The sequence below is a fragment of the Polyergus mexicanus genome, unplaced genomic scaffold (genome assembly GCF_030449975.1).
Source record: "Polyergus mexicanus isolate NDT 795.1 unplaced genomic scaffold, iyPolMexi1.0 SCAF_16, whole genome shotgun sequence".
NCBI classification, from domain to species: domain Eukaryota; kingdom Metazoa; phylum Arthropoda; class Insecta; order Hymenoptera; family Formicidae; genus Polyergus; species Polyergus mexicanus.
In genome coordinates this window covers 3,891,754-3,911,894 of record NW_027223336.1, presented here as the reverse complement: position 1 = coordinate 3,911,894, position 20,141 = coordinate 3,891,754, and the positions used below count along the sequence as shown (strand labels likewise).

General features: G+C 37.2%; 1 protein-coding gene across 13 annotated transcripts in view; it reads right to left on the bottom strand.

Annotated features, from left to right (window-relative positions):
* Positions 1-626: 626 nt before the first annotated feature.
* Positions 627-20,141, bottom strand: part of LOC138940235 (ELAV-like protein 3) — a 50,505-nt gene continuing 30,990 nt past the window's right edge. For 6 of the 13 annotated variants that reach the window (XM_070308895.1, XM_070308894.1, XM_070308893.1 and 3 more), the window contains 7 exons: positions 16,410-16,645; positions 14,841-14,944; positions 14,156-14,309; positions 12,306-12,344; positions 10,008-10,266; positions 6,823-6,864; positions 627-3,712 (listed from right to left, as the gene is read on the bottom strand). In XM_070308895.1, the coding sequence (XP_070164996.1) occupies positions 3,388-3,712; positions 6,823-6,864; positions 10,008-10,266; positions 12,306-12,344; positions 14,156-14,309; positions 14,841-14,944; positions 16,410-16,605 (1,119 nt within the window). In that variant the 5' untranslated portion in view covers positions 16,606-16,645 and the 3' untranslated portion in view covers positions 627-3,387. The remainder of the gene's footprint in view (positions 3,713-6,822; positions 6,865-10,007; positions 10,267-12,305; positions 12,345-14,155; positions 14,310-14,840; positions 14,945-16,409; positions 16,646-20,141) is intronic. The other 7 variants (XM_070308896.1, XM_070308898.1, XM_070308900.1 and 4 more) reach the window with 7 other exon arrangements.

The following is a 20,141-nucleotide window of genomic DNA, read 5'->3' as shown; positions in this document are numbered from 1 at the left end:
TGATTGCGCTGCTAAACAAACGTGAGAAACTTGACCCGCTTGTCGGTTTCACTTAATCGCACTCGTCATCGCGTTCGCCTCCAATTTCCCCGTATTCGCTCGCTCTCTCTCTCTCTCTCTCTCTCTGCTAAACATTTATCCCCTTTTGCGCGAAGAGAGCGCGTCAGTTTGCACATGGACTAGATGCGTGGTTTTGTAATCTAATCTCAGATACGTTGACCAATTTTGCCGTTAATCCGTGTATCGCATACTTGCGTGCACCGTCCTTGAAGAATACGCAAAATATCTTTCCCCTTCGGCATTTCAAGAGTCTGAAGAGAGTTAAATCCGTGCGTAAATGTATAATTGTTTCTTCGATTCTCTGCTTTACAGGATTGAGGCGAAATGACGAATGTTGTAAGTATATGTATATATGTTTTTTTTTTCTATTTTAAACAACATTATCGTTTGCATTGATAATCAATTGCATGATCAATGTCTACATTTCTTGAGACGTGCAATACCGAATCGACGAAAAGCGTAAAATCCAACGTGATGCTTGAGCGATTATGCGCTTAAATATTTGTATCCGACATACCGTAAATGTGAAGTAAAAGTTATAAATATACGCGAAGATTAAAGAAGTATTTTATTTTTTTTTTTTTTTTTTAGTTTTTAATTTCTATCAAAGAGACAAGAAACCCGTTCTTGAGAGATCCGTCACGTTCGCACACAAGAATCTCTTAGACATTGTAAAAGGATCGACGGCCGTAAGGCTGCAAAACGTCGTAAAACATCCTCTAGGACAGTGCACCTCTGCGGAGATTTGTCGAGAGTTAGAGAATTCTGCGAAAGCGCCTTTTTACTACTTAATAAGTACGTTTTATATAAAAAAAAAAAAAAAAAAAAAAGGAAAGCGACGCGTTACGCGCGTATGAACGGGGATGGAGACCACGTCAATACTGACTAGCACAAATGTTTTACATAGTTATTAGCACGCGGTATCGCTTCGCGATCCCTCCTCGAAATCGTGCTCCTCGCCGTCTATCGATAGCTCCTTGTCACCCACGGGGAGCACATACATACAGCCCCGGCCCGGGAATAAATACGTCTCTCGATGGCTCTCGTCACAAACGGGGTAAACATCTCTTTTAATTAAACTAGGCTTACCTTAAGGTCTACATACACATCGTATCCGTTCGAACTCTGTGAGTGCGAGCCCTGCCCCAATATCTTATATATCATTCTCTCTTTACCGATTCCCGTATTCTATCGCTGTTGGTACATCTATTTCCTCGCATTTTACACCCCCGAATCCTCCACCTTTTTCACGCGATTAATTCACCAATCAATTAATTGATATCTTCGCGAGCCTCGATAACAGTCAGACCCGTTTCTCGCTCTTATGGGTTTCTGCGAAAAAAATCGATTCTAATCTCTTCTCCAGCTTTCTCTCTTTGCCTTTCCTTCGTTCGTACTTTCACCATATTCCACATCTCTCTCTCTCTCTCTCTCTCTCTCTCTCTCTCTCTCGCTTTAGTTCTCATCCACACGACGCTAATACTCTCTAAAACTTATACATAAAACGAGTATGTATAACCACCTACTACTAAGCACTGTGTGTTTCTCTGAGGTTTCATTCTTTTATACTCCCCTCTATTTCTCTCTCTCTCTCTCTCTCTTTCGCTCTCTCCCATCCATTCACTTTTTTTCATATTTCGTTCGCGACCAGGAAGCGCGAGGTGCTGTCACGTGATCCACGTGTTCCCCACGACGAGTCCTATCTCACGTAAACGCGTCTCGAGAAATTCGAAATATGTTCTTTTACAACAGCCCGCCATTTTTAACACCGCGCATTTTATTGATCGTTCTTCTAAGTGTACGTATACGTGTATGTGTGTATATATGCTTGTGTGTTTGTGACGAGTAGTTCAGTCTCACAGCCCGATATCGTCGTGACTAATCCGGTCATGGATGTACGTTAAGTAAAAAAAAAAAGAAAAAAAAGAAAAAAAAGAAAAAAAATTGACCAAAGTGCCCGGCGGAGGCATTCGACGCATCGTCAAATGTCATAATATGAGGAAAGTCATTTCTCTCTCTCTCTCTCTCTCTCTCTTCCTTTCGCATCTCGGCTCTCTGCATCTCCTCGAGCTATTCTTTTTTATCTTGTCCCCCTTTTTACGCACGCGGACACCACGTTGTCCACACAAACGCCCTCGCGTACATATACATATAAATCGACAAATATGTATGTACAGGACCCGCGAGCGGTCACTGTGCGAGAGCGCACGTAAAGACTTAACACGTGCCCCGGTCTCCCCTTCCTTCCGTCCCTCCTTTTTTCACTGTTCTCTCATCTTATTCTCGCAATATCCTCGCGAGTCAAGCGATTAGAGGACTTTATATCTCAAAGTGACTAGGAATAAAATTTCCTACTCTCGCGGCGTCTGTATCGATGATGATCGTAGAGAAAAAACGTAGAGGCAAAAGCGCGACATCGATCTCTCTCGTCCTCCTTGTCAAATTTCTTTTCGATTGTGTCAATAAAATATACCGAGGATGTCTTTCGCTCCCGCATCCTTGACCGCGATCAAGCGCAAGCATAGAAACGCGACAGAGAAGAAGCGCGGGAGGATGCAGCGAGCGCAGCGAGGAACGGAAGGATAATGAGAGGACTCGACGATCGTTAACGTTGCATCTTTTTTTTTCCACCCTTCCCCTATTTCCCTTTAAGCTTTCTACACGCACAGTTCCACGGTTATATATCGGACAGTCGAACGATTCTACCCACTTTTTCCTAATTATCTCTCGCGCGACCTTTCTTGTTCCTTCCTTCCTTCATTATCCCTTTTCTCTTCATTCATTTTCACACGTATACGCTTCGTTTCTTTCACCCTTTCTCTCTCATACGCACATACACACTCCTCGCAACTACGCTTTCTCGCTCTGTTGGAGCTTTTTGCTGCCGGCCTGACGGTTGTTGTTGGGCTTGCTCTTCAGAGAGGTCTCCTTGGCTTGCGCGTGCTGACGTTGCTGTTGCTGCTGCTGCTGCTGCTGCGTTGCAGGATTCGCCGCTCCCGAAACGGCCATCTCGATTGCTCGAGTGAGATCGTGTATGCGCGACGGTAGACGTTGAAGGAACGGCTGCCGTTGGGCCTTGATTCCTCCATGAAAGATGCCGCTGCCGCCGATGTGACTGTTGATGTTGTTATTGCCACCGATAACGCCCGGTATCTGGCCGGGTCCCCGCTTGTTGTAAAGATGACCCGCCGGTATCGGCATCGGCAGCTGTACCACCGCCGCAGTACGTAGCAGCCGATGGCGACGATGATGGTACGGCGCCGCTACCGCCGCCGCGTCCGCTGCCGCGGCCGCAGCCACCGCCGCCGCTGCCGCCTGTTGCTCGTCCTACGCCGCCTTGCTCTTGTTCGTCTTGAAGCTGACCTGGAGCACGCGGTTGCCCAGAGTGTAGCCGTTCAGGCTCTGTATGGCTACCACCGCCTCCTCGTAATTGGTCATCGTCACAAAGCCGAAGCCCTTGCACTTGTTCGTCTGCAGGTCGCGTATCACCTTGACCGATTGGACGGCGCCGAACGGCCCAAACAGCTGCCAGAGCACGTTCTCCTCGGTCTCGGGCGCGAGGTTGTACACAAAGATGCACCAGCCGGCGCCGTTCATCGTGTTACCGGGCAGCATCGAGTTCGCGAGGAGGTCGCCCGCCAGCGGACTGTACCTGGAACACGGTGGCCGGGCCGATGATTAAACGGACATCGTCATCGCCCGATGGCGGCTGACAATGACGGCGTCGCGGAGGCGACGAACGATGCTGAAACGTGATTACTCCTCGAATAACGTTTATTCGCAGTAATACCAAATCGTAGATGAATCGGTCTCGAATCGCGGATCGAAAATATAAATGTATTTTCTGGCTACAATAATTTAGTATAAATTATATAATCGGAAATGTTTCCTTTTTTTTTTCTTGCGGAAAATTTTATAAAATCTCATATCTATATGACAAAGAGAAATATTTAATTAAGATTTAAAAAAATTTAGCGAATACAGATATTTTAATATAATAATGATACGTGATTTATAATTATTTGTATAAATTTAATATTTTTTATATAAATGTTTCGCTCTCACTTTATATTATTGTTACACGTTTCACGAAAGCACGTTTGAACACCGTTCAGTTCATGTTATAAATATATTGTACTTGCTGGAAATATAACTTCTATTCTGAACAAAAGATATATAAGAGAGATTTACATTATACGCTACTCGCACAGTATATCGCAATCCCAATGAAATTAAATGTGTAAAGATGCGAATATATCGATGTAAACATTTACTTCGCGCGATATATACGATATTTTTATTTACATAAATAGTACTTTCGCAGACATTTACATATGATATTGGCATAAAAAGATGAAAAATTATGTAAGATTGCGTGACAATTGATTTCATATTTTATATAATTTACACGAGAGATAATGATAGCATATGAGATATGTAAGGATAACGTGCAAATCTCGTTTATACACGAATGTCTAGAAAGACATGCGTTTTACATACAAAATACTGAATTATCTGTTTCAATTGTATATTTATTATAGCAAATTTAAAATATATAAATTAATGTATGAATATTAAAAAAAAAAAAAAAAATTAAAAATAAATATTTTCTCAATTTTATGTTACTTATTTCTCTAGAAGAAAAATACATCTTTAATATTATCGTATTTTATGTAAAAAAAAGATCGATCTATTTTAACTGCGAAACTCTATAAGTGACTCAAATTTATACATATGTATATAAGACCGTGTTATAAAAAGAGAGCGATATTTATTTCAGATTATTTCATAAATTACATTTTACTTTGTATTTCTGATACATGTTGTATAGATAATGATCATCGAACATTGAGCAATCATATGGAAATTTCTATGTACGTGTATAATAAATTTGTGCTACAAGAAATAGGAAAAACGAGAAAAAACGTTAAGAAGAATAGAGACGAATTTATAATGATGATTTGTTTCAATTTATAAATAAAAATAAAAGTAGAAATACAAAAATCAAGTAGCAAGATTACACAAAACCGTAGAAATGTCACTCGTTCATATTTTGCATAGAGATACGAAAATTATACAAAAGTACATCGCGCTAACCAAATATCGATATTCTAATCAAACATAATTAGACTTTTTTTGAACCATGCATTTTTTATAAATAGAATATAACGTAATATATTCAGTGAAAAAAAAAAAAAAAAGCGATATTGAACAAAGGTATATTTATTTCACATTCATGCATTCACATGCGCGGGGTCACACGCGGGGTAGTAAACGTGTTTCTTGCAACGCAAGCCAGTTCCTTGAATGACATTCTACAGTAAAAGTTCAACGATATAATTCATCATTAAATGTGCGACAGTATTATTCAATAGATAAACGAGATTTTAGAAAAACAGGAGCAAAGTATAAAGTACGTCCCATACGTGGGCGCTTATAAAAGTTAAGGGTACTATTTACAATTGTAAAAAGTATCTACGTACCTACTTGACGTCACAAGCCGCGTTAAAACAGGGCACATCTCGGTGAGTACTCAGTATAATGCCGAGGCCACCAACAGTAATTACGTATGCATTCGTCATGAACATTTGTTTTACTTGTTAACACGTTATCGCGAAGTAAATATGTATTTTTTTACGCACGCGTACGCAAAATTTGTGTGCATTGGTTGGTTTTACGACCGCGTGCACATGTCTGATTTAATTCTGTGTGTGAGTGTAAGTTGTGCGAGTGTGTATTTGTGAAGGAGTGAAAAAAAAAAAAGAAACGACAGGACCATAAGGACGAGGGAATGAGGACAGTAACATCGCGTTGCTTGCGTGTAAATTCATTCCGTTATTCGTTAAGCATATGTACATATATGTACACTTGCATAAGTATCTGCATCCGATTTCCTCTATTTACACGTTTACAGAAACTCATATTTACTCTCGAAGATAAAATCGCGCTCATTTTTACGAAACTTGTTCGTAAAGAGTAATTTTCCATAAAAATATCAACAAACACTTTTCTTTGTATTACAATATTTTTAGATAAGATTTTTTTCTTTAACAAGTTACAATAAAACGCAATTTAAATTCTCTGATTATTATTAAAAAGATATGCCAATTCGACAATACGTAATTACGTTTTTTTTCTCGAAAGGCGTTTATAAATGATATAGAAAAAGAAGAAAATTCTAAATATTCTATAGCTATATGTTGCGACGGCAAATACTGCTGCAGTTTAATCATTACTATAAAGAATTGCACTATATATAAATAAGTGAAAGAACGAGGAGTGAAGGAACCAAGGAGACTTGGTTGCGAGACTCAAGAAAACGTGATATATCTACCATTGTGTCTGCAACTGAATCAAAATTCAAAGCAAAGAGGCGTGAAAAATGCATAAGTGATGGAAAATACAAAGAATATTGGGATCCCGTTACGAAATTATGATTGCATGAAAAGAAATTGATATAACAAATCTGAATAATATTATCACGAAAAATTTTCCACACAAAAACATACAAGACTGAACAACAAAAATGAATTACTTAAAAAATTTAAGTAATAATTATTAATAATTACAAATTATACAAACTTTGATTAACGTAACTTCGCTTTAATGATAAAATAAAATTGCACCTTAAATAATATATTAAATTCGTAACGAGTCGAAGATGGAAAAGATAGAGATAGAGAGAACGAAGCCACACAACGTAAAATGTAAATGAAAATCAGAAGTGAAAAACGTAGTGGTAGTAACGAAAAAAATACTGACCTCTGTAAGCCTTTGTTAATGGCAAGCATGGCCTTGCCAGTGCTAAAACAAAAACACAAAAAGAACAACGTAAGAAGAGAGATACTCCGGGATCGAGCCAAAGTCGGGGGGGGGGGGGGGAGGAATAAGTCGGGCGTTTCCTCTGTGCCATCGTATTTCATTTTTCTATTCCTACATAGCGGTGCATTTTTACTCCCAATGAAACACAATGGGGGAAGATGCGATACGGGACTTAGAAAAGCGAAAGTGACTTGCAATAAATACCTATCCTACCGATAATTGCTTTGTCGCAAAATTAATTCCGTGATATCAGAAAAAAATAGTATATGTATAATCTTTTTGAATAAAAGTATAGTAACATTAGAGTGTAAAGGTAGTATAGGAATTTTTTTTTTTTTAATTAAACCAATTTATATCATATACAATTTTCAATAAATAATGTTTACTATCAGACTGTAAAAAAAATGAGTAATCTATTTAAATAATATTTAAAAAGATTTAGAGAAGAGATTCATCTCATCCACATATAATATCTACGGTGAAAGATTAAAATAAAATTCATCTCTTATCGCATCACTTCGATTCTCTATCGGGAAAGGAAGCTAAGGGATTATTGTTTGTCGCGGCAATGAGATAAGTATTGTTTTGATCGAACTTAAATCGTATTTTCCAAACATCAATATGAAAAAATAATGCTAGAGAAGAAATATGAAATAAGCTCTCGATATCGTTACCACAATTTTCAAGACATTTACAAAATGTGTGTTCAATTGTCTTAATAAATTAAAAAGACATTACAAAAGCAGAAATATTGAAGATTGTTAAGAAAGAAGAAAGAGAATTTCGTAAGTTAATCTAATGATTTAAATCTAATCGTGATAAGCGAGAAAATTATACATTTTATATGTTGTAAAAATTGTGGAAAATTAGCTTCGCTCTACTCAAATCTAAAATCGTCAACAATTTGAGAACAATTTTCTTCAACATTGACAATCTAATAACTGTTACCGCACCACTTTCTGCCGGAAGAGAAACAGGATAATAAGAGAAAAAGCGATAGCAAAGCGCAGCTACAGCTCAGTTAACGCTTTGCACTTGATAAAAGAACCAAACGATCAATGTCTGTCACGTATCTCGTGAAGAATTTCAATAATTCTGTAGTTCGAGTCTGACATACAAACAGACCTAGCGTGTGCGATCAATGAAGATGTACAATGCGTGTATATCGTTTTCTTCGCAACAAAATTATGCGAGTAGATATATATATATAAATAAATAGACATCGGTAGCGAGCATCGTGACTTATGCGTATTATATACGGAAGGCTCGAAACGAAAGAGAGATGTAACTTGTGAGTGTCATTACAGTCTTTGATATTTTCTATGACTGACATTTGTCGTCGGTATCAAATGATTATAGAAAGATCTCTACGGCGATATTGTAACACACATATATAATAATTTATGAAAACAGTGTTATATAGAAATTTGACGACAAGTATTGATACAGAATGTAAAGATTATTGTGCATGTCTTGCTCCTCCATGTTTCTAGAATGGCCAAGAATCAGCTTCGTTTTCAAATCAATCTTGCATTATTGCATTATTTCTCCGTATTCGATGTTTCGATCGGATAACGATATTATTAGATTGTACATATTTGCCTCGTGAGATCTACTGATCGCTGGCCTTGCAAAAGACGAGAAATAAAAGAGGGATAGAAAAGTAGCACAAATCAAGAATCGTATAATTAATTAAAGTAATGCAACTGCAATGGTAAATAATAAAGGAGGTCCGGCCGATGTTTCTTATTACGCGCACCGATGTTATCTCGTCCAACATAGATATATTATTTGTGGTAAGGCAATAGAGTGCCTCCCATCCCATCGGCCTCAACAAGCTTTCGTTTCGTCGATATGCAAGTTTGATAGAAATGTATCGATCGCGAATACGACCCTTTGCTCTGAAACATTTTATATCTTTTCGCGAACTTTTGCTCGTCCATCTTTCATCCTACGTCTTAAATTACGCGTTACTCTAGTTGTAACTGAAAATTAAAAATAATAGTAATATTTGTTTCTTGAGCAACAAAATAATCAGGATTAAAAAAAAAAAAGAAGAATATCTTCTGTAGAATTATTGTTTCGTAAAATATCGCGGCGATTTTTCATAAATAAAAATACGAAAAGTACCGTACTTAAGGATTAGTAACGTGTAAGTAACACAAAAGTCTAATAATTTCGGCAAAATAACAGAGCGTGCTCTGTCACAACTTAAAATAAGAGACGGACATGTTAATGCGCACATAGTTAGAATTATCGCAGGAGGAGCTTTGCGCCGAATAACTCGTACAATGTAAAGATAACGTTGATTGTTTACAATCGATTGATCGTTCAATCGGCAAGATATTTATTATCAAGCCATGCTTTTTTAATCAACTCGCCTCAATTAATAAACAATTAAAAAGCAATATAATAGGATAGCGGATAGACTTTCATTATTGTATAATTAATTTATTCACATTAATATAAATCTTGTAAATTATTATTATTTTAATTATTATCATATATTTAATATATGTCATGTACAAAAATTTTCAAATTCGTTCATTCTCTGCCAGTTATTTTCCCTCGTCATTTATTAAAAATAACAAAAAACTATATTACGTTTTGCGATGCTAAGTTATTATCAGAATAGCAAAGTTTCTCTAAGCGAGTTTATTATATGAACGACCGATCGATCTAATCGAGTATTTGTGTTTGCGTGGTGTCTGTGTGGCGTGTGTCAAGAGAGAGAAAATAGAAGGAAAAAGACAAGTAGCGTCCAATAGATATAGATAGATAAATAGATAAATAACGAAATAAATGGGCAATTGGATAGATAAATGGACGAATAAGGACAGATCCACGGACAAGTAGATAAATAGCTCAATCTAGAAAGAATTCGATCTATATGTAAAGAAAAATCGTCAGACAAACCAATCGATAAAGGAATAGAAGCGAATGAAAAGAAAGAAGAAAGGCGAGAAGATCGCATTAATTGATCGCACAGAGTAATCCTGAACGAAAATCTAACAAAAGCTGTAAAAATAGAAAGGGGCAGAAAGAGAGTGAGAGATAGAGCAGAGAGACAGAATTAGAGAGATAGAGAGAATCCTTGGGTAGAGCGAGTAGAGGCGAGTAGGTACCTGGATAGTGGCGACAGTGGAATGTACCTGAAGCGGCCGGTCGGATGGTGGATGGGCCCGCCGAAGCGGCGCGTGGCCTGTGGTGCGAGATAGGCGGCCAACGGCGGTATCGCCTTGTTGTTGTTGCTGGGATTGTTGGCGAACTTGACAGTGATTGGCTCGGACGAGCCCTTCGGTATGGTGCCGTTCAGCTCCTGGATCGCCCGCTCGGCCTCGACGCGCTGGTCGAACCTTATGAAGCCGACGCCCTTCGACAGGCCTGTCCGAGAGGTCGGCGGGACACACAAGATCACACTGGTTATTGCGAGATGACGTTTGACTTGACGTTTGACTTGTCGGAATCGCACCGGATCCGCTTCCGGTCGCATCCGATCTCTGTCGCTTCTCTCGTACTTTTTTTTTTCCCCCCGATTTAATACGAGACTAGAGAGACATCGCGAAAGAAAAACAGCGAAGATAAAAAGCTACGATATTTAAAGCCTGATTCTGAATACTTTTGACTCGTGACTGTCATCTACGCGGTATTTTTACCGCGATATCATCTCTGTTTATTTATTTATTTTTTTTTTTTTTTAATTTATACAATATTATTAATGTGTCTTTTCAGTTAGCTTTCTTAACTCAATTCATCATCCTATACAATGCGACGGTTATCGCTCCATTGCACGTGTGAGCCTCTCTATAATGTTATTGATATATACAGAGTGAGATGCGTAAAGCGTGATAAGTGAATATTTTTAAAATATTGATGATTAGAGTATGCCGTTAAGAAAATTGAAGTTTTTAAAGAGATACATTTTGTTTTCAAATACATTCATTTGTTTTTTATATAAAATTAGCTGTAAGAAGACTTTATAAAGTCTAATATTTTTTAAATAAAAATATATACCTTTTAATATGTGTAATTTCTTCAATTTATTCAATAAATAAATATAGTTGCCATAGTCATTTAATGCCAATGAATATTAAATGAATAGGAAAAAAATAATATTCTTAAAATGTCGTATTCCTAATCATAATTAACAAAATTCATTTAGCGGCCTTACAGAGAAAAAAATAAATATATCCAAAAGATATGTGCTCTAAAATATTACGCTTTTTACCTATCAACACGTTTTCATATCGTCAATATCTTTAAAAATATTCATTTGTCATGCTTCACGCATTTTACCCTGAGTATGACACGAGTAACATCATTTCATCTCACAAATTGTAATGCACGTTCTCGTGTATTCGCATATCGTTAATCGCGTAGCGATAAATTGGCGGCTACGATCACTTGTAATGGTGAAAAAAAAAAAAAAAAAAAAAAAAAAGCCATTTGCGTGCCTTCGCAAGCGCGCGCGAGAAATGCCAATAATTTACTTAATTATAAGTCAATTTATCTGTAAATTGTATACACGCACATCACATACGCATATACACACACACAAACACGCAAAGCGAGTGGTTCGGTGCGCGCAGATTCGTTTCTTTACAAACACACCGACAGTACATTATTGTCGTGCGAGCGTCTTTTTGTCTTTCTTTCGAATCTTTACTTTGCTGTTGTATCTCATCATCGCGATAAAGGGTAGACAGAAACGGAAAGAAACGACAATGAAAAAGTGAGAGAGAAAAAAAAAAGCGATACAGAGAGAAAGGAGCGAGTATATTCGATTGTGGACGTACGTATAGATATAATCGAGAGATCGTAATAGCAAATCATAATCATAACGAATGACAAAAAGCGTAAAGAAACAAAAATGGCGCTCGGAGGGAAAACATTGGATGCGCGCGTCTTCCATCGTTGCACGATTGAGAATGTAAGGCGCATCTTTCTCTCGTCATCTCTCCATATTTTTGACGGTCGTAAAAATCGTCGTACCTCTTCCCGAACGCATTTTGCAAAAGCGATACAGCCGAGATTCATGAAAAATTTATATTTTAAATTTTGATATCTTTCGCCGAAATCGTCAAATGTCCCTAAAAATTGGCCAAAATTTCACGCTATTAATTTTGACGTCGTTGTTAATATAAGCAGACATGAATTTCATTTAAGAGACGATGTTTACTCTGCGTGTATAAATCGATTCTCGATTCCGATGCTCGACTGTACCGCGTTTGTGCATTTTATTAACGACGGTGACATTGACGAAGTGCACGACGAAGAGACGTGGAGGGGAAAAAAAAAAAAAAAAAAAAATCGAGAGCGCGCAGACGAGAGACGTGCGCATCGGAAGAAACGGCTGCTTGTCATTTCAGCTAGAAAGGACGTAATGAGGGAAAAGAAAAAAGAGAGATTTGTGAATTACGTACCGGGCAAATTGTCTCCGCCGCCGGTCACAAACTGTCGTACTAAAAAGAAACGGAAAAAATCATATCTCGTTAAAATTCAACTGGCAGCACTACGCGCGATTCGCTCGCCCCTGATTCGTCGACGGTTTGGGGGATAAAACGTGTTCGCGATAAGACGAGGTGAAGAGATTAACGAGAGAGACGCAACAGAAGCAAAATAAGAGCAACAACAATCGCGTTCAAATGTAAGAAAAAAAAAAAGCAACACATCCACGACTTGAACTAAAACATTTAATTCTTTGCGAAATTTTTTAATAAATCAAATAGTGCATAATTTATTTCCAATAATGCGTGAGATGCAAGAACTGCGATAAATTAATCTGAATAACTTACACATTTGATAAATCGATAAAAAATATCACAAATGTTTTTTTCTTCTACACATATATATATGGATAATAAAAAAAAAAATATAAAACTAATATGTCGTAAAATTAAAAAAGGTTTAATAAACAAATATAAGAAATTCTACGAAAAGTATTAATAAAGAGATCTCTGTTATTCTATTTTGACTATATTATGTAACGCTTTGTTTATCGTTGCTAAATCGGTTTATGTTGCTTTCGCAACAAATGTTTGCCTTCATGCCTTTAATAAAGAAAACGCGTTATATCGCTTTAAATAAAATAAACATGGAGCGAATAAGGGGCGAGCGGACTGCGTGTAAATTACGCTATTTTTCATCTCCTTAATCATATAAAAAGCATGAGTGTCAAAGAGGGAAAAATTTGATGTATCGCGCATGTTCACTTTTTGCGGGAGGGAAACGAAAGCGATGTTCATCTAACGTAAGTCTTGGAGATGATGGAGAAAGCCTGGTGGTTCGGATAACGAAGTAATAATAATAATGCGTGAGAACGTGTCGGAACGTATAAGGATGGAAAAGAGTGAAAAGTGAGCACGATAAGGAAGCGCGAAATTAAGATCGAGGTGGTGGCCATGAGGCTTTGTTCGTGCAATCTGGACTGGCCAGAGAGGGGCGGGCGTTTGTCACAAATAAACTAAAAAACGTAAATGAAATATCCAGCTCGGGAAGGATCTAAAAACTAAAAGCGAAAGACGACGGGGAGGGACACTTGATTCGGTATTCGTCGGTAGATATACCTCCCCTCAAAAACGAAGTTGCGTGTACATATATGCGAAGCTGTACTCGTGAAATTGTTGATTCGTGTTCTTTGAATGAGGAAAGGTGAGAAAAAAGTGCGTGTACGGGCGAAAAAAAAACATAATGAAGTGAAACTGATACGATTTGCGGTTTCATTCGCTTGTTGTTGGAATATTTTTATCGTATCGCTATAACACACATTTCATCGAATTATTTTACTCGCACTTTCGTTGTCATTATCGTTTATGGCGCACCGACCCACCCTAAATAATTCTAACCCCATGGCCTACACACCTGTGATCTGGACACATAGTTTTATTTAAAATCCTCCATGTATAGTTTTTTTTTTTTTTTTTCAATTTTGTCGCTGTCTTAAATTATAGATACATTGATTTTAATCTTGTGCAAAAATTTGTGCCTCAGCGCGAATAGAAACAAGTGAGAGAAATCGAATTTAAGTCAATTCGATGGAAAAAATCTGGTACAAGAGAATTCAGACAAATCACAGAAATATTTTAAACGATAATCATGTACGCGTGTGCGCGCGCGCACGCGCGCGCGCGTGCGACGATCTGTCAAATTTTTGTTATATAATTTATTTCGCGTCGTCGGAAAAATTGACAAGCGATTAATCGATCCGTAAAAGAAATCCACTATGAAAAGCTCTCGCGAAAAAAATCGACAGACGGATTTGCATGGGACTTACCGGTGATGTTGTCGCACAGTATTCGCGATGTGATAATTCTGCCGTAAGGGCTGAAAAGATTCTCCAGATCCTGTTGCGCCATATTCTTCGGCAAGCCGCTGACGTACAAATTCGCACCTTTGATCGCCTCGCTGCTCGGTCTCGCGTACGATACCTAAAACGAGAAACAAATACATCCCGAAATATAATCTCTTTATAACTCCAATGAATATTAATCGCGAATTAATCGACCGATAAGAGATAAATGTCACTGAAATAATTTGAATCTTACTTAGAGTAAGAACCAAAAAATGTGCCTGCGCGATAATCATCTCTTTATTCTTGTTCGCGCGCGCGATAAAACCGAATCCAGGCCAACCTATTTATATTGCTGCATTGCCGCCTTGCACTCTCGCATAGATGCATTTAGCATTCTAGAAATCGGACAGATCGCTTTACAAACCAGTCGACTATGAAAAAAGAGACTATTGATTTCGAATATATCGATGAAATTAATAGCAAACTCGAAATTCCATTAAGAGATCTCTATATTAATATCTTTCTTTTGTATTGCAAATTAAGAAATAATTATGAATTTAATCTTTGAAGAAATTTGATGGGAAACCTCTTGTGCGTTATTACGAGGATTACACGAGGGACAAATAGAAGACTTAGGACTGCATTAAACATTAAAGACTCCACTCACCTTGATGGTTTTGTTCTGTAAACGAAGACCATTGAGCGTGTTTATAGCCTTTTCGGCATCTTCAGGCCGGTGATAGTTGACGAAACCGTAACCCAAACTCTGACCTGCAAACAGAGACACGTGGCTCGATAAATTTCGTATACATTTCGCGACATTAGATTTATATCTTGGACAAATAGAACGATCGAGCTACGCGCGTATGTGATTCGCGACAAAGAAGCGACGAAAACATTTCATCGCCGACAATATGTCTCGATAGCTTTTCTCTCGACGTTGCCAACGGATTTCAAAGTATCGCTCGTTCGTATCCGCGCGTCTATCTATTAACTGGAATAGAATCATATTGAAGAAATAGTTGAACACGATAATACCGACTATAATTTCCTCGATACGTGACGGAATTAATTTTATGAATGGCGTGGTGGCAAATATATCACCGAGTAGTTGGCGAAATGCCTGAAGCTGCGAGGATACACAAGCGAATTGTTTTTTGGCTTTATTTTCTAAGGGGAGAATAATATTAATTTTTCTCATCCTTCTCCAATATCTTAATGCTACAATGTTCCGAAAAGTTAATTTTAGCTAACTTTAAAAATTCAATTCAGTCACATTGCTTGCACATTCTATTCTGTTAAAATAGTAAATCTGAGAAAAATCTCTCCCCCCTATATTTAGTAAATTTTTCTCTTCACAATGATATTGTTCTCAATTGCGTTCTCGATAAAAATAAACAACGAAGGGTATAAGGATACAATTTTCTCACCGAAATGAGGAAAGAATTGTCTCGAATGTGATCGAACGACGCGTTTAATACGAGGCAACAAACGTCGTAGCACGGTACTGCGATTCCGTGATGGCGAGGTCGAGCATAAAGCGGCAAATCTTCAAACCAAACGCCGCCCCCGCTCTCTTCGCGGCGGCTCGAAATAGCGTCGCAACGTCTACACACGTGCTCGTCGTTGCCACTGCACGGAATATACCCGGCGTGCACGTACGGATCCGAATTATGCTAAGATATGCGTACCCGGTATGACGGATCAATACGGATAGGCTGCGCAAAATACCGTAATCAAAAATTTATGGGATAGCATTATATAAACAGAATGATTTAATTTAAACGCATAGTACAGGGGGATAAAATACAGGAAGATATTTTATAGAGGAAAAGAATCATTCTTCGAAGTTATAAGGTAAAAATATTAATCGTCGAGTTTTCATTTTTCTAATAAAATTATTCTTTTATACGACAATATTTTGCGATATCCTTTTATCACTGACTTTAAGTCGGCCTAATCAAACTCGATTATACGAATAAAATGTAACGGAGAGTTCTTTCGTTTAGAAAATTACAATAAAAGAACCGCCGATTTTGAGAATGATGCAAATTCAGTTTTCAAAATTTTATTTAATATCGATACGTCGCGTACATTCGATTAGAACTCGCAACATCTTAAAATTAAATTTACATCATCCTTAAAATAGACGGTATGTTTAATGCGTTTGCCGACTCGAGTCTAAACACTTAACGCGAAAAGACAGGATATAATAAGAGAACGCTGGATCTCTTACCGCTAAGCTTATCACGGATTAGCTTGCAGCTCTCGACTTCGCCTATACTGGAGAACAGAGAACGAATTTCATCCTGAGTCATGCTCTGCGGCAAATAATTTACTATGAGATTCGTCTTCGACTCCTCCTGCGAGGTCTGTCCGAGGGTAGATCCTCCGTTTTGTTGTACGACTGTGTCCATTCCGTTCGCCATCATTGCAATCCTCTAACGAATCCTCTCTAACTACGTACGAAATCTGCAAATAAAACACATACGTTACATTGGTCTCGCAATATAGATAAATAATCGTCATTGTAATTATATAATAATAATATTAACAGCTCACATATCGTACATACACACATACATTTGTATATTGAAATATATATTCCTATCAATAAATGTGAAATATATTGTGAATTTCTTGGATAATTATAATATCGTTGGATCTGCATATTTTATTCTAAGGTATTGAAAAAAGTTCCAGGAAATTTCACTTTCAAAACATCGAAACGGCGTGTATATGAGTTTATCGCAAAACGAATGTGGAAGAAACTATATAGCATCGATGTAAACACGAAATATCGAAGGACGTAAAAACACATAACATGAAAACAATGATGCACAAGACATTTCTTTTTCTTTGACATTTGAAAGCTCAAGTGGCCTCGAGTTTTTGTATAGTCTATTCGCGTGAACTAGACACAAGAACCAGTGCCTTTAATTGTATAAAGCACAGCCTGCGGTTGGTAGCAATCGAGAGTAAAAACTGACGCAAATTATCTTAACTTTGACATTACAATTATAATAAAACAACAAACTATCGAACAAGTTTCATATATGTAAAATAATTAATATACACGAAAATAAATATATATATATATATATATTGTAATCAATAAACGTCAATCTCGTCGATGATCGATTTAAATATTTTTATATAGATTTTTCTACGAAAGCCGATTTATTTTTTTTAATTTTTATAATTAATTGAAAGAACGCTTTTAATATTATTGCCTTTAATATTATAAAGAAACGTATGAAAATTATATAAATAAAAGTTTTACTTTGTTAATGACTGGAAAAATTCGATTTAAAGTCGCAAATATTGTGAAGAAAACATTTGTAACATTCGTAATTTGATAATGTAAATCTAAACGATGACTTTCCAAAAACATAAGTATAAAAGGAACAAGAGCGACAGTTGGGAGAGCTTTTGGGGTAACGTCCGATACGAACTCGGGTAATTTAAAGGGGCCGACGACCCCCGTTGTCATTTAAAGGGCCGGAGACCCTTGTCCAAACTACGAAGCACACAGAGTGCTATAGAAACCTACATACATGGTGTCCAAAGCAGATTGTTATAAAAGATTCCTGAATATCTTTCGTAATAAAAAAGTTTTATTAGAAACTTAACTAATAATTTTTAATTAATGCGGTATCATTAATTTTTTTTTTCTTCACCACCCTTCGTTCACCGGCACATAAAATAAAAGCGGGAAATGCTTCCTGCACCGCCCGCTGCATTTCTGAGTGAATTATGAATTCGAGTGGCAGTCGGCCATCCAGAACCTTATTACCATCTAGAAGCAATTAATTCCGAGCTATATCTATAATTAAAATCGCGTCTCTAGAATGCGACATCGCAACGAAATTATATTAACATAAAAATGTCGAGACAAATATCTTTAACAAAACTCGAGCACGTAATTACGTATCTGGAAAAGTTTAATTTTCAATCTTAATTAATTTGCCAATTAGATACACGCGCTTGATAAAATTCTCCATAAAGGAGATTCGCAAAAACGAAAATTACGCGAAAAATAACAATAAATAATTTCAGATCAAGTTTTCAACAAAAAAAAAAAAAAAAAAAAAAAATATTGACTTCAATCCAAGATCGGACGATCCGGTCAGCTCTTACAAGCGGTACACCCGGTACACGCGCACATAACAGAGGGCAAAGGAAAAAATTAGAGCGAAAGAGAGAGAGAGAGAGAGAGAGAGAGAGAGAGAGAGAGAGAGAGAGAGAGAGAGAGAGAGAGAGAGACGGAAGCAGAGCGAGGAAGGGGAATTACTATGGTGGCTACTGTAGGGTAACGCTATGGTGTTCATGGTTAAAGCGAGTACACATGTACACACACAGCTACGGCGACACATTTATCAGTCGGCACGAGCCACCGACGTATATTTTAATTCACCCGCTCCTTTTTTTTTTACATTCCCTTCTCGACACGCGTCTCTCTATTCTCATCTCCCCCTTTTCCTTCCTGCGTAACGATCAGCTGTCCTTAAAGTCTCCCTCTCTTTGCGATTAGCTCTCTGTGACTCGTGGTAGTAGCCACCCCAAAACGACTTGTCCGCAATGTCGTGATGTAACGGATAGCTTTTATTACGCGCGTGCGGACAGTGACCGGGGCCTCGAGTTTCCAAAATGAATCGAATATGCGCTATCATACATGGAAATACGATTGTGTGCACATGGGACAGTGATATGTCGTGCTTCCCCTCGTGTATGACGCATTGAACGCAGTGACGGTCAGCGGTTTGTTGTCTTATTAATTTGCACGCAAGTATTAGCTTAAAAGATTATGTGTATCTTAATATAGAAAAATTAAACGAATAAATATATCAAAAATTTGCATATATGTATTTTAATAAATATATGCAGTTAATAATTAATAAACAGTTCAATATTGATATTAAATCATCTTTTCGCTTAGATTTTTTTTTTTTTTTTTTAAGTGAGCTTATACATATATCTCTTTTTTATTTTATAATAAATTTTTATTGAAAAAATGCTTCTCAATTTTATTTGGATAAGAAAATGTACGGAAATTGTATAAATACAAGAGATTTACATCACTAAAAAAAAAATTGATTGACAGTCGCGAATATTGTGGTGAAAGAATGTAACTGAAAAGAATTGATAATACTCGAGATTCGATGTAAAACAGTGAGCTTATATATATTGCTTTTTTATTTTTATAATAAATTTTTATTGAAAAGATGCTTCTGAATTTTATCTGAATAAAAAAAATGTACAGAAATTGTATAAATACAAGAGATTTAAAAAAAAAAAAAAAAAAAAATCGGAAATATTGTGAAAGAATCTGACTGAAAAAGTTGATAATATTCGAGATTCGATCATTCATAAATTCAGACGCGAGATTTTGCAAACACAATATGGCAAAAGTAGTAATAATACAATACAGTTTTCAAGCATGTGAACCATTGATAAATAATTTCAAATTATCTCAACATTCGTTGTACGAAGATACGAGAAAGATTGATAAAATGTTTCCTGACTTTATTTCGTATCTTTCGATAAATTTAATAAACACGTGACGTAAAATTGATGAAATTACAGATGAGAGAGAAGGTTGAAGGTTGGTTATTTTTTGTACGTTATAGGAATGACTTTACGAAGGAATTAGTATCTCGTATTCGCCGAATAGAAACAGCCTGGCCGATTATTCCCTTTCTCTCTCTCTCTCTCTCTCACACTCTCGTTCGCGTCCCCTTTGTTTACGAACGCAGGCGATAAAAGCGCCGCTCGCAAAGGCAGAAAAGTCGCGGTGCGCTTATCGTAAGCCGGCATCTTCCTCGGTATCGATCCGCGCTCGGCACGTTCGCCATCGCGATATATTTTCGGATCCGACAATACCGAAGGCATAAAAGAGAGCCGACGACGAGTTGTGGCCGACTACATTGTCGCGTGTCGGGAAAATACCGTGCGACACCGATGCAAC